General features: G+C 47.9%; 1 protein-coding gene across 3 annotated transcripts; it reads left to right on the plus strand.

Annotated features, from left to right (window-relative positions):
* Positions 1 to 799: 799 nt before the first annotated feature.
* On the plus strand, positions 800 to 21891 carry CALCOCO2 (calcium binding and coiled-coil domain 2). Of its 3 annotated transcripts, none has more exons than XM_054014210.1 (14): positions 800 to 881; positions 7508 to 7696; positions 8379 to 8481; positions 9148 to 9281; positions 10401 to 10526; positions 10609 to 10767; positions 13208 to 13335; positions 13864 to 13954; positions 15330 to 15452; positions 16301 to 16387; positions 17612 to 17707; positions 18897 to 19038; positions 19739 to 19767; positions 20272 to 21891. In XM_054014210.1, the coding sequence occupies exons 2-14, from the start codon at positions 7517 to 7519 to the stop codon at positions 20440 to 20442; spliced, it is 1569 nt and encodes a 522-aa protein (XP_053870185.1). In that variant the 5' UTR covers positions 800 to 881; positions 7508 to 7516; the 3' UTR covers positions 20443 to 21891. The 3 variants fall into 3 exon arrangements, with proteins under 3 accessions (XP_053870185.1, XP_053870186.1, XP_053870187.1); XM_054014211.1 differs by having other exon boundaries at positions 16301 to 16345; XM_054014212.1 differs by lacking the exon at positions 16301 to 16387.
* The last annotated feature ends 1318 nt before the right edge of the window (positions 21892 to 23209 follow it).

Consider the following 23209-nt stretch of genomic DNA (forward strand, 5'->3'; position numbering starts at 1 on the left):
TTGTATTAAGAAGTTAATGGCCTAATTTTTAAAGATCTCTCACATACTCTAACATGTCTCAGTGACCTTGACCTTTCCACACATCAGTACAGACTGCAGGAGGGAAACAGGGCAGCCACAGGAGAAAAGTAGAGTGAGGTGCTGCTCAACCATTCTAGCAGAGTCAAGAAAGACACACAGTAAGTTAGGCTTTGGGTTCATCCTAGGGGAAACACTCAACCACTGAAGATTTTTTCTCTCTGTTCAATACTTTATCTTGTATTGAGTTAAACAGGTGCTGATAAACAAAAAGCATAGAGGTTTTAGACACTGAATAATAATAATAAAACAAACCCCACGACCTCTCTCAATCAGGTTTATTGTCCATTTCATCTGACAGCTGTCTGTCAATCCACAAACTAGCCAGCGGGTGGAGCCATCTGCCTGAGCAATAGGGTGGGTACCACCCTTTCGAGTGCCCAGTTAAATGATTAAGAGGATCCCCATCTTGTCTCTCTTTCCTCCTAACTTGAAGGACCCCCAAAGTCTCCCACTCCAAAGCCATATCCCAGGGGCAGGGCAAGGGATGCCTCCATGATGTGTTGTTGCAGGAGTGCAGGGTGGGGGTGAGCTCCTGGGCTTGGGAGATTCACACTTATTCCAAACGGTGTCCCATCCTCTCTCTTTCTCAGGGGGGCGGGGGTCCCCTCTGGCAGAGCCCTCGCTCCCGCAGCAGCGGAACTACAAGTCCCAGCAGCCTCTGCGAGGGGAGGTGCTCCGCTAAAACAATTCCGGGCGGGGCTAGGGGCGGGAGCAGCCGGTTCCGCCCTTTCCCGGCGGCTCCTCCTCCTCCGTCGCAGCAGGGCCGGAGCGGCGCCGGGAGAGAGAGACGTTGTCCAGCGGTGAGCGAGTCCGCGGGGCGGCGGTTGGGGGGGGGGTGTGAGAGCCCCGCTCCCCCCGGGGAGAGGCGATTGGGGGGCCCCGGGGAGCTGTTTGTTCTCTGCCTGCGTAGCAGCTGCTCTGCTTTCACTTTCGCTTCCCTGCGCGCAGAGCAAGTGGGGCTGGAGGGGGTGGGCCCCCCCCCCCCAAGGCCTGGCTGGAGGAGGTGGGGGGCCACTTCTCTCCTCCACAATCAGCTGACGGGGGGGGGGCAATGCCCCACATGGCCTGGCACTGGGGATGACCCCCCCTCGTAGGATCGCCACAAAGTGTCACCTTGGGGCACAATGGTGGGGTTTGCCCCCCCCATCCCCTCCGCCTTCTTCCCCCGTGCACCCCCTTGCCCCTACTTCTTCCCATCCCCCAAGGCCCCTTTGTACGTGGCCTGTGGCCAGTAAGGGGAGGTGGGCAGCACAATCCCTCACGCCTTGCCCCACCGTACCAAAAGTGGCAGGTCTTTAGGCTTTCTATGGGTCAGATGTCTCTCCCTCCCCAAGGATCCGTTGGACCCTGGACTTTGGCCACAGCATCCTCCCTGGGCCAATAGCGCCAACCTTTTTGAATGGCCTGCCCCCACCCTGAGATTTTCTGGGGCTGTTTTCCCCTCCCCACTCCCCCAATGATCTCTTGAGGGTGCCCCATTTGAAATGTTGCAACCTGTGCCACGTGACGCCAACATGATAATGCACGGCGGCAAAGGGATGATGTGTCAATAGTCTCCAGGTCCACATAGGGTCGTGATGCCTGAGTTTGGTAAGGAGGCAACTCTGCGTGTGCCCCACGTGACTGGACACGAGTTTGGGTGGAAGGGAGCTATGTTACAGTATCGGGGAACAAGAGAGTGTGAAAGGGATATATGAAATAAAGGGCTATATAGATAAGGTAACATGGGAACAGTCTGTTACCTTTATTGGTGGTTCTAAACTATTAAGGAAATAAACTTTAACACCGATAAAACGAAGTAAGGTTTTTTTAACACACACATAATTGGCCTGTGGAACTCACTGCCACAATATACAATTGAGGTCAAGAGCTCAGCAGGCTCCACAAGATGATTATCCATTTATATGAATAATGAGAACGTCCACTGTAACATTGGGTAGGAAAAAAGTGTAAGGGATATAATCCCTTTGCCTTATTAGGGCGAAACTTCACAAAAGGCAGTTTATTTCATAACTGCCCTAAGCAGTGTTTCGTGATCGTTTGTGTGAAGCATCTGCTACTGGCCGCTGTCGGAAGCTAGATGGACCATTGGCTCTGAAATGGCAATTTCTATGAGTGATGAAGAGGGAGGTCAGCGTTGGAAACCTGGCAGAAAGAAGTGGGTCTTGGGACATTGCAGGACACCCAGGATCAGGGAGGATGTTCCACTCATGGGTTGATGTGGAAAAGACATGGAGCTGCTTATGGGAAAAGGAGGCTAGAGGTGTGTCAATGCATGTTGGGTTGGCAGAATGGAGTGTTCACTGGGCCCAGTTACCTATTTCTGTACAGTCTCTCCCCCTTAATATACAGATGGCACATTGGGGCTGAGCCGGGCCAAACCTAGCCGTTCTCTGTTGCTGCAGTACCCATAAGGGAAATAGCTTCAGGGGGTGCCGCTGAATAGAGGAGACACATTCTGCCTCCCTCTGTCCTTGCATTGGCATATATTTGGCTGCATGAGCAGGGGAGTAGTGAAAGGTGTGGGGGTGAATTATACGTGGGATAGAACTATGAATAGCTTTCGTGGTGAGAATGAGGGGGTTGAGCATGATGCTGAAGGAAACTGCAAGCCAGAGAGGGAGTCAAGTGGAAGAAAAGGGGATGACATCGTAAGAACAGCAAACAAGGAAGTAAAATATAGAAACTGTCCCTCCGTTGTAGTGGTAAGGCTGATACTCCAGGCTTGCGGGTTAGTCAGTTATTTTTTGTCAAGGTCCAGATTTCTTTGTCAAGGTCCAGACTCCAGAGAAAACTATAAAAGACATGATAAGTAAATAAAAAGATGTCGGGGTCTGTTCAAAAGCGTCTGGCAGTCTGGATTTGGCCCATGGTCCGCCTATTGACCATCCCTGCTCCAGAGTGACAAGAGTTGCTGCTAGCTTTGCTGTGCTTGAACTTATTGCTTCTCTCCATCCAGTGATTCATCTAACGAGGCTCCTTTAGGACTACAGTAATCCTTGAAAATAAGTGGCGGATCGTCTGTCAGAGAAGAGGGGAGGGAGAAAGGGGCTGATGTATCTGAATGATGGCGTTGGAGCAAAAGAATAGAGTTGGGAGTTCCTGTTCACATAAAGGTCATCATGATTGTACTTACGCAGCTTCTTTCATTCAGGGATCTCAAAGGGCTTTGCAAAGCATTTCATCATCAGAGGGGATAGGAGGATTGCGTTGGGCACTGAATTCGTGGACTGGATGATTCTTACTGTTTTTTTCCCCTTTCTCCTGGATCTGGGCTCCCTGATCGAGGCCCTGGCATATTTATTCATTGGTGGCACAATGGACCAATTGGTTTAACTTGTTCAGCAATCACCCATGCTAGGTGTAGGGATTTCTTGAAGGGTTCAGTTCTGGGCCTTGTGGAAACAGTCTATCTGCCGCTGTCTAGATACTTGTGATGGCCCTTTAGAAGTTTGGATTGATTTCTTCTTGCAGCGGGGAACTGAGCCATAGAGGGATTGAGTGATTTGCCCAAAGTCACACAAGAAGTCTATGGCAGAATCAGAAATTGAATCCCAATCTCCTGAGTATCTTGTTTTAGCCACGAGACCAACCTGCCCCCTCTTTTTCTTGAATCCAGTTATTATCTAGCTGGTACCTGAGGGCTATATGAATATTTTGGAGAGACTCAAACGCTTCTCAAATAACTTTAGTTGATTAACACCTGTGAGGTGCTAGTGCAGGTCTAATCTTCCTAATCATGGCAATTCAATGACCTCGTCTTGCCTGGTAAGAAGAATTCAGGGTTTCATATAGTTCTAGGAAACAGTGTTCATACACAAGCCTATTTTAGGATCTCTGGTGCTTGTATGATAGAATTGAAAATGGCCTCTTCCTAAAGAAAAAAAAAAACAGTCCCTCAGAGATGGACTGTAAAAAAGGGAACTCTTTAATTGGTTATTTATTCCTCCCCCGCTGGGTGCATGGGGTAATAATATCTCATTAGTTCATTGCACAGTCTGTGTTACAGCGAGTTACGCATTAGCATTCCATAAGGTGTGGCTGTCACTGGCCCTTTTATAAGGAACAGCCCCAGATTGCTAATTTTTTCTTCCCTCGTCTCCCTCTGCTGATGGTTTATGAACAGCTCAAGGAATGAGTGGCAGGATTTGGACATCATTACATTGTCACCTCATCCTCTTTTCCTTTCTTTCATGCTCTTACAATTTCCTCCCTCCCCTATGTTCTATTATTGTTCTATTGATTTGAAATGAGTCGACAAACAGTGTTGTTGCATCAGTGAAGCACTGGAACAACGCATGCAGACAGCTGGCAGGCTTAGAAGTTAGAACAGGGGGGAACCGGGATTCAGCCCTCTTCCAAATTCTGTCGCCGACTTGCTGTTTGATCTTGGGCAAGTCACTTAAACGCTCTGTGTCTCAGTTTTCCCCATCTGTAAAATGGGGATAATACTGCTCCTCTCGTAGAAGGGTTGTGAAGTTTGCATGGCACTTTGTTGGAAGATGCAAGAGAAAGGCAAAGTATTGCTAATTCTAAAACGAACGCAGAGCCCTGTATGTTCTGTGGTGGTGGAATTTGCCATGGAATTCACCCATAGCTTCAGATTGTACCCCAGAATCTCAGCTTTCATTTTTTTTAAAATTAAGTTTGATCTGTAATGGCTATAACATCTAAAACGTGAATCAAATGTAAAGCAATGCCTATCTGAGTCTGCAAAAAGGGTGAAATAATTGGGTTTGTGAGTGGCCCAGCCATCTCACTCAGGGCCCTGTGGCTTCTGCTATTGTGCAGCTACCTAATTTAGCATTTTTGCTGCTGAATTCATTATTTGGCTGCAGCCAGACGCTGGTCACATGTAACCTTTGGACCATCTTGGGCTCGGACCCAATTCTAACCTAGCACAGTGGCTGTTAAAGGTCCCATGGCATAGCCCAGAAAGAGCAAGGGTCCCTGCCCCCAGCCTGGCTAACTCCTCCCTGTCCCAAGGAAACATGTTCCAAGGCTCAAGTGGTTTTGAGATAGTGCTGTGTTCAGAACAGTTGCTATGTTTGTCCACGTAGTCCTTGCTCTCTTAACATCTGAATCATTGCTTTGTAATGTGCCTTGAGGCATACTGAACATGAAAGATTCTAGATACAAGAAGATCCCACTCTAAACGTAGTGCTTATTTGGGAGCTGGGGTGATGAATGTCATTTAAACATGGAGTCTGTAGCTGTCAGCCTTTGTACCTTGATTAGGAAGGCTGGGAAATAATGGAGATAAAGTAATTCTTATCTACCCATAGCATTTTGTTGTATGCTGTGGATGTGATTGGGCAGAGGTGATATCTGCACCATCTTTTGCTGAATAAATTCTCAGCTGGAGTACTATTGAATTCACCCCTGTACTAGGAGACCTGTGAGAACCCATGGGCCTAGAACCAGGGCTGCAGGGTCCAAGGTAGGTACTACTTCCTCACTGCCACCTGGAGCCTGGTTAGGGTTTTCACCAAGAGGAACTGAAGGGCTAAGCCCTGCATGAAGTCCCACCCTAAGGGGCATGAGCGACAGCCCTCCATGATTCCCTGATTGGCTGAAACTCCCCATTTAAGCTAGGAAGCCATGGCTGGGAGTTGTCTGAGCAATGCAGACTCTGGTGTGCTTTTGCCCCAACTTTGCTTGCTGTGATCCCTGGCTCCCGCCCCTGATTTACTGTCTCTGGCTTAAGACCATTCTTGACCCTAGTGAAAGACCCTGGCCTGACTCCGATTCTCCCCTCACACTCTCAGTTTTATAATGGACTTTGATGTTGCAGTTTTGACCTGACTTGGATTGATCTCTGACCTTTGGCCCTGAGAGTGAGCAGCTAACTGTGCCCACAGGCTGCCCAAGTCCCAGCCCTGACAAGACCCAACAATAAGGACCAGTAGTGTCCCCCTTTCTCTCTATGGCTGGCCGAGATATTACAGCTTTTCTTTTCTGAATGCGGCCCTGAGAACAGCCGTCTACACCCTTGCCACCTTCAGGCTGTACATCTGCCATCTGTTCCATCCTCCACACGAGGCCACCGGGAAGTATTGGCTGGCACAGAATGCAGCTGGCTGCCTTCTAAGTGATCACAGAAAACCAGTGTTCTGATCTAAGGTCACTTCCACATAGAACTCCTGGTGCCAGTGATGACACAGACTGTGATAACACAGTCCCAGACCTTCTGGGGATTTTATCTGAGGTCATCTCTTACCCTATATACTATAGCTGCAGTTAAGATCAGCTGGGCGGCTCCTGCTTTCTATTCCTGGAATTGGGTTGTCCTGGGCTTGCCGCAGGATTTTCTTGGCAAGAAATGGCTCCCCTTGGCAATCTGCCAGACGCTGAGGCTGGCCGCCTCTAGGGCGTGATGGTAAGGAGTATGTTTAGTTTTCTGAGCGTTTCCTGTCTCTGTTCTTGGCAGTTTCGATTTTATTAACAGTTGCGGGGTCAGTAGTTTTGTACTGTCTCTTGCAGGTAACCTTGTGTCATTTATTTTTTGAACTTGTAACAGCACAATTAAAAGGTTCCTAAATAAAGAAACAGGTGAGAGTTCGTATACTGTTGATTGATGCGGCTGCTATCCAACATATGTGTTTTAATACTGAGAACCATGTGGCAATTTTACTATAGTGGTTGCTAGTAGCAAATGCTGTATCCTTAGGGTTCGGACCCTTAAGAGCGAACTACTGCCACTTAGGGAGCAAGGATCATGTTGCCTGGGAGGAGTGCACAATGAGTAGGCTTGGAACCATTAGATTTCTATTGGTAAATGTCGATTTCACTGTACCCAGGCACACAACCCCACCAAAAATATTTCCATCAACAATATTTGAAATTTACAAATAGGCACAGCAGGAAAACTGTTTCTTGTGAACTTCTTGCAGTTTGATTTAAGGATATTTGTTTTGTATATTTTGATATGCGATGCTGAGAGGTTTTTTTTTTTTCTTAAACGGTTATAAAGCTTTAACTTTTTGAATCTCGATGTCTCCTGTTGTTTAAACAGTTATTGGCTGACCTGCCCATAACTTCCTGCGACTGTGAAAATTTAGATACATGATAATAAAAAAGGCTTAAAAATAAACCGATATTATCTGTTAAACTTATAAATAAATAAAAATTGATTTCTGCCAGGCCTAACAATGAGGTATCAGTCTCCCTTTTGAGCCTGACGAGGATGACACAAAATGTGTTGGATTTGGATGCTAAAGCGTTACAGTGGAATTGCTAATGAAAAAATAGGAAGGCTGTTGAATTTGCTTCTTCTTGGCATGAGTGCGTGTCTTGCATTTCTCATGCTGACCGGCCTTGGGTGCTAAGAATGCTCTGGATGAGGTCCCAGGATTCTCTTGTGTCCCAGCTCCACAGGCTGCAAGGTTTTGTCTTACCCTTCGCTTTTGTTCTTGTCCTCTCATAGAACCCAGTCATGGACGAGACCTTAGATGAACCTCCCACTTCTGCTGTCTTCTTGGACAACTGCCACTTCTCCCAGGTTATCTTTAATAACGTGGAGAAGTTTTACATCCCCGGAGGAGACATAACCTGCTTTTATACCCTCACGCAACACATCACGCCTCGCAGAAAGGACTGGGTGGGCATTTTCCGGGTAAGTGTGTGCGCCGAACCATTAGCCGTCATGTATTGTAAGGTGGCCGCTCACAAAAGGAATGGCTTGATGTGGACATTTCCAGGTATTTCACGCTTGATCCCTAAGCGGGAGTTTGAGACTTTGGAAGAACAGAGTAGCAGCTCTTTTTCAGGGGCTAACTTGTATATTGTAGTGTCTGTACTGCATCAAGAGACGTAGGACCTGAATCTTTGCTGCACCGTTCTTGCACTTGGGAGCAGGAATGGAGTAGGGGAGGTTAACGTAACATTGAGCCACCATTGCACTTCCTGTATTCTGGGACTGCTGAGGGGCCAGCCTGAAATTAGAGCTGTTTCAGGGCTAATCTGACTTGTGCCCTGTTTCCTAGGGCCAGTGAGGAATAGGCATGGTGTAGTGCATTGTGCCCACATCTGCCCTCAACGCTCTTCCTTCTCCAGAGCGCCTCTCATTCCACACCTCTCCCTTCTCTCTTGCTCCAAGGAAGAAATAAGCAGGCAAATACCCCTGATTATTCCTATTTGCATGGACCCAAGATCTGGGTAGCTGGTATAGGAGTGTAAAGGGGGTTCTTACGGCTTAGTGCGGGCATACAGCCCATGTTACAATATTGCCCTGTGAATGGCCACAGGATAAACGTAAGTAAGCTGTATGATACTGTATGATTATCTTGCTGTTGCAGGTGGGATGGAAAACAACCCGCGAATATTACACCTTCATGTGGGCTCCTTTCCCGAGTGACCTCAGCGGTGATTCTATCGTGCAGCAGCAAATTCAGTTTCGAGGTCAGTTGGGAAGGGATGGGCAGCTCAGTGTACACACACACACACGCACCATCGTGTACCAAATTGCACTAAACGCCAGTAATAAGTTTTACCACCTGAAGCTGTACGACTGTTGAATAGGAATATTGTCCCATACTTGGGTAAACTTCATTCAAGGAGCTGTGGCTATAAGGTCATCTCAAAATAATAGCCCCCAAGTTTCTCTCAAAGGGTCCTTCCCCCCCGAATGTACTCTGTCAAGTTTAGCTTGGTGAGAGTGTCCCCTCCTGCTAACACAGAGACGCATCCATATGGCACATGTGGTCCTGCGGCCTCTTCTTCCGCTGTTATCAGTGTAGCAAAAGCCCCTGGTGAAAATCTCCCTTGCAGGTAGTATGTTGAGCTGTGTTTGACCATCCGTGTTCTTTTGGTGATCGGAAGTCACTGACCTGCTCCTTGAGGAGTCATTTACATCAGCGCAAAGTGTCAAAAGTGTTTTACGCTCACTTTGCACTGCTATAGTTGAAGACACAAGGAGCGGGTCAGTGATTACCTGGCCCCATAATGTGGATGTTGCTTTGTATTCCGTGGTCTTGGGTCTGTTAGATCTGGGTTTTCTGTGCTGTGCAGTTGACAAGAGGCCTGAGTAATTAAAAACACCCTATGGGGATTTTTGTTTGTTTTAAGCCTACTACCTGCCAAAAGATGACGAATATTACCAGTTCTGTTACGTTGACGAGGAGGGGGTGGTCCGTGGAGCCAGCGTACCTTTCCAGTTCCGGGCAGAGACTGAGGATGATATCCTGGTGGTTACTACACAGGTATGTTCCCTCTCTCTTCCTGCTTTCTCATGCCCCATCTTTTGTTCAGACTCCCTTTACTTAACACAACATGGTCCAGTGACTACAGCACTGAACTGGGGCTCACATTTGTTGAGCGCACCAGTGTGCTGCATGTTAATTTCCCTCATGCGATCCTGGCTGGTGTGCACTAAATGTTCTGTAGTGCACGTTGATGTAGTCCGGTTTCTCATCAATGCATGCTAGCAGGGTCTACATGTAAGAGTCAGAGCACAACACACAAAGTCACAAGACCTCCTGGTCAGTCTCCTCCTGGCGCTGGCGAAGATGGCCGTCCACTGTACCAGGAGGAGGAAGCTGGACAGGGAGGTGTTCTGTGACTGGGGGGGCCTATTTCTGATCCTCCTTTAAGTCATGTCTCTGGGCCACATCCCTCTGGGCCGCGTCCACTGGCTCCCTGAACGCCTTCAAGGGGCAGTGGGCGCTATCCGGGGTTCTCTGCTAAATGTCCCCCTCTGGATCCCTGCTTTTGACCATGTGACCCTCACTCCTGTCTGGTTTTTAATTTGTTGTCTCCCATAATCTCTTGACACCTGGGTCCAGTGGCTCCTTCTCTTAGGCTGGGGGAGGTGGGGGTTTAAAGGTCTCCAAGAGCCTCAGTAGATGCTGCTCCCTGCAACCCCAGAAGTAGAAACTGGACCATTCCTGTATTAACAGGGTGGGAGTGGAAGCGCAGCTGTAGCAGCAGGTCATGCTCTGCCAGGAAATGATCAAGGTGCATTTGGGTAGCCAGCAGGTGCTCGTTTGTATCGAGGACTCAGCTGGCTGCCTGAAGTTAATGGTTGTGCAGAGCCGTCAGTTCATGGGCCTAATCCTACAAGAGGTAGAAGACCCTCTGCTCCCATTGTCCTCTGGGGGAATTAAAGGCATTGAGCTCAGAGTTTCAGGCCTGGTGTGTGCAGTATTTTGGAGCTTGATTTTGAGCTCTGGCAGCACCGGGCGAGACTGAAAGGGAAGTCCAGTCTCCCTGGTGTCAGTGAAGAGGTAGGGAAGACTACACTGTGGTTTTCTGCCGGGCTCACGTTCCTTTGCTCATCGCTACACTGCATTCTTATTGAACAAGTCTGTGTTGTTTGCCAGGGAGAAGTGGAGGAGATTGAGCAACAAAACAAGGATTTAGTTAAAGAAAACAAGGAACTGAAGGAAAGCCGCCTGTGTCTCCAGAAACAGAACCTGGGTCTGCAGGAGGAGCTCCGGCTGGCACAGGTACAGACAGGGGATAATACTGTAATTCAGAGGCCTTGTGGCTAACAGCTCAGGCTTATGCATGCCCATTATGTGCTTCCAGGAGAAGATGAAGGAGCTAGAGGGAGAAGTCTGTTTCTTGCAGACTGGGAACTTGGAGCTGCGGAGAGCTCAGGAGCTACAGGCCGGAGAGATGAGCTCTGCCCAGATGAATTTGGCTTCAATTAGGGAACAGAACATAAAACTTGGAAAGGAAAATCAGGTAAAAGTCAAGATGAACTGGAAACTGGGATGATATGGAGGAGGGAAAAAGGGGAGACCAGAGAAAGTGGAGAGGGGAGAAGAAGATAGAGTCAAGGTCTTAGTCTCCGAGAAATGTGAGCAACTTTATCTCCCATTGTAACCAAGGGGGGGGGGTTGATAAATGCTTCTCAGGGTTAGTCCCAAAGGGCAAAGAGAAGAGAAAATCTCCCCCTCACTTTTTCCCTCCCCCCCCCCCCCCCCATCCCCTTTGATCTGTGGAACGGTCTTGCTGCAGTGTAGAGGTGTGGACTCACCCCTGTGGCACCTCCTGCTGGTGACTTCTAGGAAGTAGCTCATTCCAGCTCCGGAGCACCCTCTGCAGGCCAGTGATCCACCTGCCCTCTGGCCCCTCCCTGAACCCTGGTTCCCTTGTACCTAGCAGTAACCCCTCAGTCTTAGGGTCTCCCCTCCCCAGGGAACCCCCACCCACTATTCCCACCTCACCTCAGTATGAGGCTACTGCCAGTCATTGTCTAGCTCCATACACTGGGGCAGACTGCAGTATCAGCCTACTCATCACTGGCAAGGTTGGGTTTGGACCTGCTGCTTTGGCCTACCCCTGGGCTGCCTTCTGCAACCCCCAGTACCCCTTGGCCTTCTGCTAGGCTGCAGCCTGGGACTTTCCAGGCTGGAGCTCCCCAGCTCGTCCCCAGCCCTGCTCCACCCACGTACTCTGTGTCTAGCTCCCTGCAGCCAGGCCCTTCTCTATCTGAATGCAGAGAGAGGCTACTGAGCGCCTGGCTTCCAGCCTTTTTATACAGGCCAGCTGTGGCCTGATTGGGGCGTGGCCCAGCTGCGGCTGCTTCCAAGTCAGCCCAGCTTAGCAACTCCCAGCCACAACCTTCCCCCAGGGCTGTTTTAAGCCCTTCAGGGCAGGAGCGGGGTAACCACCCTGCTACATGCAGCCCCAGTCACCCTCGTGTCCCGCCCCGATACAAAGTGGCGGGACCTCCTGCCACCTGTCGAGGGTGAGAAGCCCCGGTGGGCCAGTCTCTATTCCACTCTGGTCCCGAGGCCCGCCGGGGATATCAGCTGGCGGCTCCTTCATGGGGCCGTGAGCACGGGCGTGTACTTGGCGCGGTTTACCCCTGTTCCGGACACCTGTCCTTTCTGCGGCGTGAGGGAGACCCTGGCTCACGTTTACTTAGAGTGTGCCAGGTTGCAGCCCCTACACCGGCTCCTCACCGACATTATGTTACATTTTTGGTTACACTTTTCCCCTCACCTTCTCATTTATGCACTCCCTATCCGTGGCCCCACAAAGTCGCGGGACCTCCTGGTCAACTTCCTCTTGGCACTGGCTAAACAGGCCATCTATAAAACCAGGGAGAGGAGGTTGGCCGATGGAGGTTCCTGTGACTGTGGGGCCTGTTTCCGATCCTCTGTCCGTTCACGTATCCGGGCAGAGTTCCTCTGGGCGGTGTCCACTGGCTCCCTTGACACCTTTGAGGAGCAGTGGGCGCTGTCTGGGGTTCTCTGCTCGGTGTCCCCGTTTGGTTCTCTTCTTTTGACCCTTTGACCGCACTCCTGTCCCTGTTTTTACATTAGTTGTCCCCCGTAATTATTTGAGTTCCAGGTCCTGTGGATCCTCCCCTTAGGCTGGGGGGAGATCCTTTAGCAGTGGGCGGGCTTACGCCCGCCCACTTCCCGGAACCCAATAGGTACATGCAGCCCCAACGCCTTGCACTTGGGAATGGAACCGACAACCTTCTTTCTGCAATTAGACAGGTTCTGAATGGAACCGGGCTCCTGGGCACTGCAAAGTTGGTAACCCTGGGCCTTCCCAATTTGGGGGGAACCCTGAGTGCAACAGAGAATCTCCACTTCCATTTAAAAAGCAAACCAAAAAGAGTTTCAAGGCCCTTTCCTGACAAAAAGCCTTGAAAATACAAACCAATCGCTTGGGTGGAAAGGACCGAGCAGCTGGGCTTCACTTCTGTAGCAGGAGCCTGGTGAGGTCCAAAGATTTGGCTAGAGAGAGAGATCTGACAGACCTCTCGTGTGCAAAGAGCCAGTTGTGCGTGTCTCTCCAAAAAACGATCTCTCCAACCCTCTCCCAAATCCCGAGGCTGACCCAGTGCAGAGCGGAGTGTTAATGATGGACTGGAGTTGGTTACGTTTGGGGATGGGGAAATGCTCAAAAATGATTTCATAGGCCTGTCCCAAAACCCCAAAGACCAGCTCTGGATCTGACCTGCCTATTACTGCTCCTTCCTCCTCCTCCTTTGTCCAAGGCCCCAATTTAAGCAAAACTGGAGCTGAATACATGAGAGAAAGGAGAGAGAAAATCTTGTTCCCTTAGGAGGGTTGTCTGGGATTGTTGCATTCAAAGATACAGCGGGGAGCAAAAATGATGGCTGTTTCCGGGGTTTGCCTCCCATTTACCTTCCTGCACTCAGGAGCTGCAGAAAGGACTGGAGTCTCTGAGGAGCAGCTGTGAGAAATTGGAGCTGGAAGGAAATTTCCTGAAAGAGGAGAACAAGCGGCTGACGGAGCAGAATGGCTGCAGAGAGAGCGAGCTGCAGCAGTGAGTGGTTTACACCATCCGTTTGCAAATGGGAGTTCCTGGAAGCGCAGTGGGTTGGGTTTCCTCTTCTGTTTCGTGCTGATGAAAGCCAGTGAGTGTATGCACAGAATGAACCCTGCGAGTGAGAGTATAAGGAGCCCCTTGGGGTTTTGATCTGGGTTTGGCATTCACAGGCCCTCAGGCAAACATAAGTGTGAGGGTGACTGAGCAAAACTGACTCTTGGAATGAGTCCCCGGATTATAGGCTCTCAGCTGTCTGCATCGGTTGAGGGGAAAGCAACCCACAGGGCTGTGGAACAGATCCAGGAGTCACGGGATCTCTGGTAACTTCATGCAAAGGTTTGAGCAGTGCTTTGGTATCTAGGGTTCCTCTGTTTGAACCTGCCTGAGGACAAGATAAGCTTTTGATTAGGTTGAGAAATGAAGGCTGCGGGTGTGGTTTACCAAGAGCTGGTGCTGAGGTGGAATTTGGGCGGGGGGGGCCCCACATGCAGCTGAAAATGTTACAATTTGGTTTCCTCTGTGCAGATTCAAAGAACACAACCAAGAGGTGTCATCTGAAAAGGAACAGCTAGAAAGCAGATTGAAAACTACCCTGGATCACATGGACCAGCTGCAGGTAGGCAAGGCGCAGTCTGTCTCTGCTTCTGCAATCTGTGCAGTACCCTGTGTGCGTCTGACTGGGAATGGAGCGGCCTATAGCAAATTAGGATGGTATCTGAGTTGTTCCTAGTGATTCCATGGGCTCCTTAGGAAAATGTGAACCTACAACGTGACAACCTGAGCTCCAGGAAGCGCCTAACAAGTGCTGTATTTGGGAAGGAGGAAGCGTTAGCAAATCCTTGCAGATTTTTCATCTCATCCCCCAAAACACCTACCCCTCCGTACCCATGTTAGGTTCATCATAAAGACTTTGTACTCCTCTAGCTCCTCCTATCTGAGGATCTCAAAGGGATTTCTGAATGTGGAAGGGTTTATTCTCACAAGAGCCCTATGAGGTAGGTAAGTGGTAATGCTGGCCAGAAAACAACAACTTCATTTCATGAAACAGAGAGGTTTCAAAAAATTTGTTATCCTGCATCAGCAGGAAAAGGAGAGAGACTCTCTGTATCCTAGTACACCTCTACCCCGATATAACGCTGTCCTCGGGAGCCAAAAAATCTTACCGCGTTATAGGTGAAACCGCGTTATATTGAACTTGCTTTGATCCGCCAGAGTGTGCAGTCCCGCCCCCCCTGGAGCACTGCTTTACCGCGTTCTATCCAAATTCATGTTATATCGGATCGTGTTATATCGGGGTAGAGGTGTAGTTAGGCTGGGGACCTGGGAGACCCGGGCCAGTGTCTGAACTACTGGATTATGGAGCCTCTACCCACCAGGCTACATAGCTTTCCCATCCTCCCGACCAGAAATGCCATCCTGGTCCCAATGAACCTTTCCAACAAAAATGTTATCAAATCCAATATGATTCCTCTGAAACATCCCAATTTCACTAAAATGGCATTTGATGGAAAACTGTTGCATCAAAAAAAAAAAAATTGACCTGCTCTAACATTACTAGCCCTATTTTACAAAGGGGGAAACAGAGATGGAGTGACTTGACTAAGGCCATGCACAAAATCGGTGGCAGAGCCAGGAATAGAACCGAGCTCTCTTGTCTCCCCGCCAAAGGATCATCTTTCTTGTCTCCAGATTGGTGCTTGTCCAAAAGTTTCACTGGGTTCCAAACATATTTCACTGGAATTGGTTTCCAGACATTTGTTCCGCAACTGAATCAGGTCAACATTTTTTACCACTCGTGTGCAGTTATGTAAATCACCCCCAAAAGCCATGTGAATAGGACAGGGTTTGGAATTAGGATCTATGGCTGAGTAAGACTTTGCCAGGCTACTTTCATTCCGGACATTCCTGCTGCATTATAAATTGCCTGTGCTTCCTTCTGTCCTATATAAATTGTTGGGCCATCGCTTTCATCCACTCTTGTTTCGCCGCAGTCACAGGTGTTGAATCAAGAGAAGGAAATGGAAAACCTGGTTCGGATGGACCATGACAAGACAGAGCAGCTGGAGCATTTGAAGGAGGAGAACCGTCGGTTACGCATTACTTTGACTGAACAGGTAGAGCCTTCCCTAATAACGTTGAGGCCTGAGGGAGCTGGGGTGGAGGGATATAGAGCAGCATATAGCGGTGAGCAGATGGAGGTGATCTTCTGGAAGCTCAAGGGGAATTAGGTGATGGAGGGGAAGGGATTGCCCCTGTTATAGCAGGTGGCGCTGTTACATGGTTTTCTCTTCCAGGTGCTCTTTTTTAGTGTGCAAACCAGTTTTTAGTCTTAGAGGGCGGAAACCACTTGTTGTGATTCAGTTCCTTTGGAAGAGCTGTTGCAAGCAGCAAGAGAATTTGCTCCCTGCCTTAATCTCCAACTAGTGTCAATTCTTCAGTCAGATTTGCTCCCTGGGAGCCAGGGATTTGTGTTTGGCTGAGATCTCTGAAAAAGAGAGGATTGCCTGTGTTCTGTTTGTGACCACCCGTGTCCCAGGACTGGTGTATACATGTAATAAAACAAGGTATACGAGGAATATACCCAGACTCTGCATCGCTGATTTTTGCTCCAGTGGGAAGCTGGCTTACAAAGCCCTGTACATCCGCTACTGCTTGATGGCGGGGCAACGACACCCTTAACTCTTCTCTGTTGTTCCTTACTCATCTATAGTATCTTAGTTTAGCAAAGCCATTTAATAGAAGTGACTACAAACAAATGCACTTGGAGCAGAGAGGGTCTAAATTACAGAAGAAAGCCAGAAACAATGGGAAACATCCGTTTTCGGTGGGGGATGAGTTGATTGGCTGTGTGCGTGCCCCATTTCCTTCTCCAACCTCCCTTCTCTTTGGCGTTCCTTTTGTTATTTATATGCGGCTCCCCCTCACTGATGCATATGGTGCTGAAATTTGTGGTCCTGTGCAGAAAGAGCAGGAAGAGAAGCTGGAACAGTGTCTGGAGGATCTGAAGGTGACAGAGGCCAGCATGGCTCTTCATCTGCAACATAAGCAGGTGTCATGTCTTTCTTTGGATGGATGTGGGGGATGGTCTCCAAAGAGTAGAGTGAAAAGTGAAGGGATGAAATCTATGGTTGTACAGAGGACAGGGTGTTGCTGGGATTCAGGGAGGGCCAGTATTTCACTGAAAGGAATGTAAAGTCAGTGGGAATACAGCAGAATGGAACATTGCATCACTTTTTTATCATGAAGGGAATATAACTGGCAGGTTAGAGAAGTCACGTCAAAGAAACAGGCCTTTCGCTTAGAGAGGAAGGGGGTGAGGTTTGCGGTGGTCCTGAGTCCTGGGGGAGTTTGCTCCACAAGCTCCGACTAGCCCTGAGAAAGCTCTTGTTCCTGCACACTCAAACTGTTACTCTTGCTGTAGAAACTTCCATTGTGCCTGAGGAGCAAAGTTGTTGACGGTGATCTTGAGCTTGGAGCTTGACGCAATCTTTTAGATACCTATGGCTCAGGTCATTGAGCACCCTGAAGATGAGAACCAAGACCTCAAACTTGATTTGCTATTCTATGGGAAGCCAGTGTAGGGAGCTGAGGGCAGGTTTCATGAGTTCCCAGTAGGGTTGCTGGATGTATTCCTGGAGGTTTCATCACATGACATAATCTTTGATTAAAGATTAATCTTTAATTCCTGGAGATTCCAGGACAATCCTGGAAGGCTGGCAATCTTAGTTCACAGTAGCCAGTGTTGCTGAGGAGATGTGCTGTGGTGTTCTCTACTAGCTGAAGTTTCCTAAGTGCTGAAGGCTTCATGCCCAGGTGTGCTGCATTGTGGTAATCCAGCCTGAGCGGTAACAAAGGCATGAATAGCCAAGGCCAGGTCACTGTGTGCCAAGATGATGGAGACTTCTAGACAACCAGAGAGGAATCCTGGGCGCAAGCCAGCTGTGGAGTTTAATCGATAACTGAAACTGATAAGATTAACAGATAAGCATAAAGTTTTACATCCCTGCTCACAGTGTCACCATGTACGTAATGAGGGAAGTACAGGCCATGAGTGGTTTATGTTGGAAGCAGTAGTGACTGAAGTTGGTTAGATATGACATGGTCAGACTGTCGTTGAAGGTCAAGGTTGATTTATTGATATCACACACACACACACACACACACTCACTCACTCACTCACTCCCAAATGATATCTGAGCAATTCCTGATGCTCTCTCAGCGTTTCTTTCGGTCATTCCCCATCACTGACAAATCTAATGCTTTTGCTTAACAGCATCAAAACCGTGATCTAGCAAAGGAACTCGAGGAGAAGAACCATTTGTTTCAGCTTCTTCAGCGGAAACAGGATGAAATTGAGGAGAAAAATCTGGTGAGAAACTCACACCCGCACTACCAACCTCACAGCGCAGAGAGGTCTTCGTTAGCAGTGGTACCGAACACAGTTCAGAGTTAGGCAAGGTGGTTGGACGAAAAGCTGCAAGAGGTTTTGCTGAGACTTATTAAGGAGCTCATAATAATGAAGCATTATTATGAAATAGAGAATCGTGAGAAGATAGTTAAAAAGAGCTGTCTGACAAGGAAATTGTGGAAGAAGGCTTTACTAAAATGCAATCAGATGACATGGTGGTTTTTTTTCAGATGCTCGCAGCACTGGCCGAACTGCTCCCATGGAATTCAGTGGTCCTACCCAGTATTTGAAAACAAACCACACAAAGTCTTTTCACTGAGTTATTAGCTAAAGAATAGCTCCCGGTTTCTGGTCAGAGCTTTGCCACTAACTGAATGACCTTAGGCTGGTCATAGATTTTTAAGGGCAGAAGGGGTTATTTTGATCATCAGTGTCCAGTTCTGGGCACCCCACTTTAAGAAAGATGTGGACAAATTGGAAAGAGTCCAGAGGAGAGCAACAAAAATGTTAAAAGGTTGAGAAAACCTAACCTATGAGGGAAAGGTTAAAAAAAAAAATACCTGGTCATGTTTAGTCTTGAGAAAAGAAGTCTAAGGAGAGACCTGATAAGTCTTCAAATAGGTTAAGGACTGTTATAAAGTGGACAGTGATCATTTTTTCTCCAGGTCCACTGGCGGTAGGACAAGAAGTTAAGGGCTTAATCTGTATTATAAGGCTAGCTAGGCTCTGAAATAGGCTTCCAAGCGAGGTTGTGGAATCCCCGTCATTGGAGGTTTTTAAGAACAGGTTGGATAGACACCAGTCAGGGATGGTCTAGGTTTACTTGGTCCTGCCACAGCTCAGGGGGCTGGACTTGATGACTTCTCAAGGTCCCTTCCAGGCCAAAATTTCTATGATTCGATGATCATCAGGTCTGACATCCTGTGTTACATAGGCCATCAAATAGGTATTTTCACCTCCCTTTGCCTGTTTCCCTCCCATCTGCAAAATGGGGATAAGCCTGGCCTACTGAAAAGGATTTGTGAAGTGCTTTGAGATTCTCGGGGGAGAGGAACTATATCAGCGCGAACGGTCATGACTAACATGGCTTCTCTCGGAAATGGGCCCCTGAGCTCCTGGAACTTCATTCTGCTCTTCTGTCCCTTTGCAGAGACTAAGGCAAGAGAACAACGAGCTGCTGATGCGCCCCTCTGAGAGCCCAGATTATTCTGCCCGGGTTGCTGTCCCGTCGGCGCAAGTTCCAACTCGGCCTCCAGAAAGTGCAGACCTTTTGTTTGGGAACCCGTACTATAGTGAGTTACTTGGCCTTCTGTACAGAGGCTCCCAGGGACCACACGGGATGGGTCCGATCTAATTACATCCTGACTGTTTCCGAGCAGGAGAACCCTAATCAAGGAACTGGGCTAGAATCAGAGATGAATTAAGAATGAATAGAGTTGGGAGCTACCAAAATTCCAGCCCCCACCCTCCTGAAGATCCTTTCTTCAGTCCTCCTACCTGTTCTTGGCCAGGGAGAGACAGAAGGTGAAAATCTACTTCCTTCCCATAGCTCCTGAGAAGATGGAATCTGTCCATTCCATCTGCCACTCTTTGTTGGCAGGAGGGACTTCCCCCTACACACGTGGTGGTTGGGGTCTCAGCAGGTTGTCATCCCTCTTGATTTGGAGGCTTGTAGAAAAGAAGCTGTCAACAGCATGTTGGTGCTGCCTCCCATGTGTTCAGAAGATGCCCTGGCAGCTCCAAAACTCTGTCAGGTCTGAGAGTTGACTTAAGGGATTAGCACTGTGCTCTCTTTCTGCCAGTTTGCCCAGTCACAAGGCAGCCAGTCCCATGACCTCAGTTCAGTGTTTTGGAATCTTAAATATGGAGGTTCCTTCCAGATTCAGAGCTAGGTCTGGTGCTTCAAGAAGAATCAAGAATAACAGGTCAACACCACATCAAATGATTTACTTTTGGCTATGGTTAAGACTTGCATTTTCTGTTCTTTTGCAGACTCCCTAGAAACAAGTGCTGTGAACATGGTGAGTAAAGTGGCTGGTGGATTTTGCTTAGTGGTATGAAGGCAGGAGTCTAATTGAGTCCATGGCCAGTTTCCTCTATAAGCTTTTAGTCCTGGTCAAGGTAGTGGGTTCTACCTTCCCAGACAGTGGAATGGAGCCCTGGATATTTCAGAATAAGCTGGGGGAATTAATGATGATTGTGCTAAGCAGGAGCGAGGGACCTCTGCTAGAACTCAATTGCAGCCCTGGGCAACATCAGCATGGAAGCCGGAATGAGCAGAATTCAGCTGCCAGATGCTGTATTTCATAATGGAGAAATGGACACATACTGGGTAGGATAGAAAGCAAAAGCCGTTCTGAGAAGCTCTTCGGCTCACAGAGCCAGTCACTGTGGGACATTTAAAACCCTGTGGAGTATTAGAACCTAGAGCGGCCTGTCCTGTAACTGATTATTTCTAACCTCCCTTCCTCCTTTTATTGCTAGTGCAGATATCTATACGTCATTGTTTTGTATTCACCTTTCAGCCCTCTGTGAAGAAATGCCCCCTGTGTCATGAGGTCTTTCCTGATGACATTGGGCCACGTCAGTACGAGGACCATGTGCGAAGCCACATTCTGGATTGCCCGTTCTGTGATGAGACCTTTGAGGATAAGCAGGTGTATGATGATCATGTGTACTGCCACAGCCTGGAATAATTCTTCATTCTGCTTTATGCTGTATAGCAGGTGTATAGCTCCTTTTTCAGGTGTGATAGCACAGACTTGATCTTAACCAATACTGTAGGAATATAGATCCTAGACAAATCACCCCAGCAAGGCTGGACTCGGCACCAGTACTGTAGTGCCGACCCATCTGTTCCGTGTGATGTGACGCATCATCAAGTTGGGTCAGATACCAAGCAGTACTATTGAAATAATCCATCCTTGTCAGCTGTCAAATATGCGCACTCTTAAACAGCTCAGTCCCTGGGGCTGGTCTACACTGGGGGGGGGATCGATCTAAGATACACAACTTCAGCTACACTATTCGCGTAGCTGAAGTCGAAGTATCTTAGTTTGACTTACCTGGCCGTCCTCATGGTGGCAAGTTGACCACCACAGCTCCCCCATCGACTCCGCTTACTCCTCCTGCCAAGGTGGAGTACGGGCGTCAATTCGGGGATCGATTTATCGCGTCTAGACGAGACGCAATAAGTCGATCCCCAATAGATCGATTACTACCCGCCGATCCGGCGGGTTAGTGTAGACATGGCCTGTAACCAGTTGTTCAGACCGAATGCAATACCAGTACTTCAGAACAAAGGCTGTCACTAAGATCTGTTGTTCCGATCTAACCAAGTACTGATATTGTAGAACAGCAGTTGCCTGTGTTTTGCAGAAACGCCTCTGTTACAATTGTTATATTCCTTAGAGCAGAGCTGAGACCACTAACCCTAAGGCCAAAAACAATGTGTACTTCCCTTGAGCTCAAAGTCCCAATCTTATTAATGGTTACAGGACTGAAGATCTAACTTAATAATAAAATTGAGTCCTTCCTTCACCCTTTATCCCAAGCCAGTGAAAGCTTTACATCTCTCAGGAATGAGTTTAACCATCTATGTGCATCCTCTAAGGAAATTGGTTGGGGGGAGCCTGGATTGTTTCTCTGATTTGCTTGTCTGACGCTTCTTGATTCCAGGACAAAAGGAGCCTCTTCTGAGTGCAGAATGCTGGGCTTCAAACCGATCAAGTTCCTGGGATGATTGCACTGCTTTTGCACAAGTTTTAAATTCTTTTTGTTGCAATGTACAGCAAACATTCTTTCCTCTATGCAAACACAAGGGTAAAGTTTATTATCCAACAGTTACACTGTGCATTAATTTAGTGATGAACATCTAACTCTATAGGGAATCCTAATAGGTTTTCATAACTTCATTTGAACCAGGCTAAGAATATAATGGATACTTTAAAACGTTGCTTTAATATCTTCAGTGCTAAAGGCTTAAATAAACTTGTATCGATCGACCTTTGATGAAAACTTTGGACTTCTGTCTTCAATTATGTAATAAGGCTTTTATTTTATTTTTTTAACTGTTAGCAGGCACTATACAAAACTATGTAACAGAGAAATGGAAAAGGTGAATAAACAATAGCAAACAGAAACTACACCAGGAGAAAATGTCTGGTTATTTTTGTAACAAATAAGACAGGTGGAGATTCTACCGTCCCATCCCGAGTGAAAGATGTCCTCTGGGAGCTGTCTTGCAGGCCCTTATTCCTTTCTAAGGCCCAAGTCCATGTATACACATCCCTAACGTTTAGCACAGGAAGTACTCCACACTGAAGTCAACTGGATTGCTTGCACTTACTGTAAAACAAGGGGCTTGTCGTCACACAGACTAGCACCAAAATAACTAAATTGGTTGTAAGTCACACCTTGTGCTATTTCAGTGCAAATCTGTGCATGGACACTCTTCTATGACCCTTTTATTCCAAAGTAAGTGCCCTCCCCCCGCCCCCCGTGGACTTTTCCCATCCCCAAGCACGTTCCCAGCCTCTTCACTCTGCCCCCAGCATTGCTACTGAATCCCCTTGACTCTACAGCCCTTATTACCATCCAGAATCCTTATTATTTATTTTCCAGTAGCATCTAGGAACCCTAGTTGTGGACCAGGGCCCCACTGTACTAGGTGCTGTACAAACACACATTATTTTCCCTGACATGTCCAGTCACCTTCCATGTTCCTCACACTCATCCCTTGCTGCCCAGTTTGCCTCCATGCTGGCATAAATAATCACCATCCCCAGAATTGGATAATTATTTCCTCATAAGAGGAACATGGATCGGTTTCATACCTTGGGCATTTATGTAATAAGATGGATCAGGACTGACACAATGGTGTCACTTTGGACAATCACTTAACCTCGCTGCCTCAGTTTCCCCATCTCTAGCATGGGGATACTGACACTTTCGTACCTATCACCCAAGACCATGTTGCATAGCTCTGAAGAGGGAGAGCACTGTATTTGTGCTCAGTATTATTATAAGGTCTGCAGGTTTGTTTGCCCTGTAGGTGGAACCATAGAGCTGTTTTCCTCACCTCAGCTTTGAGTTAATGAGTCACTGATGTTCAGAGGTTTGTTTGAAGTACAGGAGGAACAATTCAGTTTCATTGTCTATTCCCCCTCCTTTTATTATCATTGGGTTTAAGTTTGCCTTGAGGGTTTTTGTGATGGTGACATCATGCAGTCCTCTGAAGACATTTGTCTATAATTAGGGCTTTGCATGATTTGCTACTTGTTGCCTCTCCTCATATGTTTAGACTGTAAATATTTTTAGGCAGGGATTGTCTTTTTTTAATTATGCGTGTCTGGTGTCTAGCACCCTTTTTCCCTGATCCATTGACAGATGCCTGAGTTTCACTATCAAAGTTGGCCTTTATTTCATCCATGGGTTTCCATGAGGTCTTCTGGGTCAGATCCT

This window comes from Malaclemys terrapin, chromosome 25, assembly GCF_027887155.1.
Source record: "Malaclemys terrapin pileata isolate rMalTer1 chromosome 25, rMalTer1.hap1, whole genome shotgun sequence".
NCBI classification, from domain to species: Eukaryota; Metazoa; Chordata; order Testudines; family Emydidae; genus Malaclemys; species Malaclemys terrapin.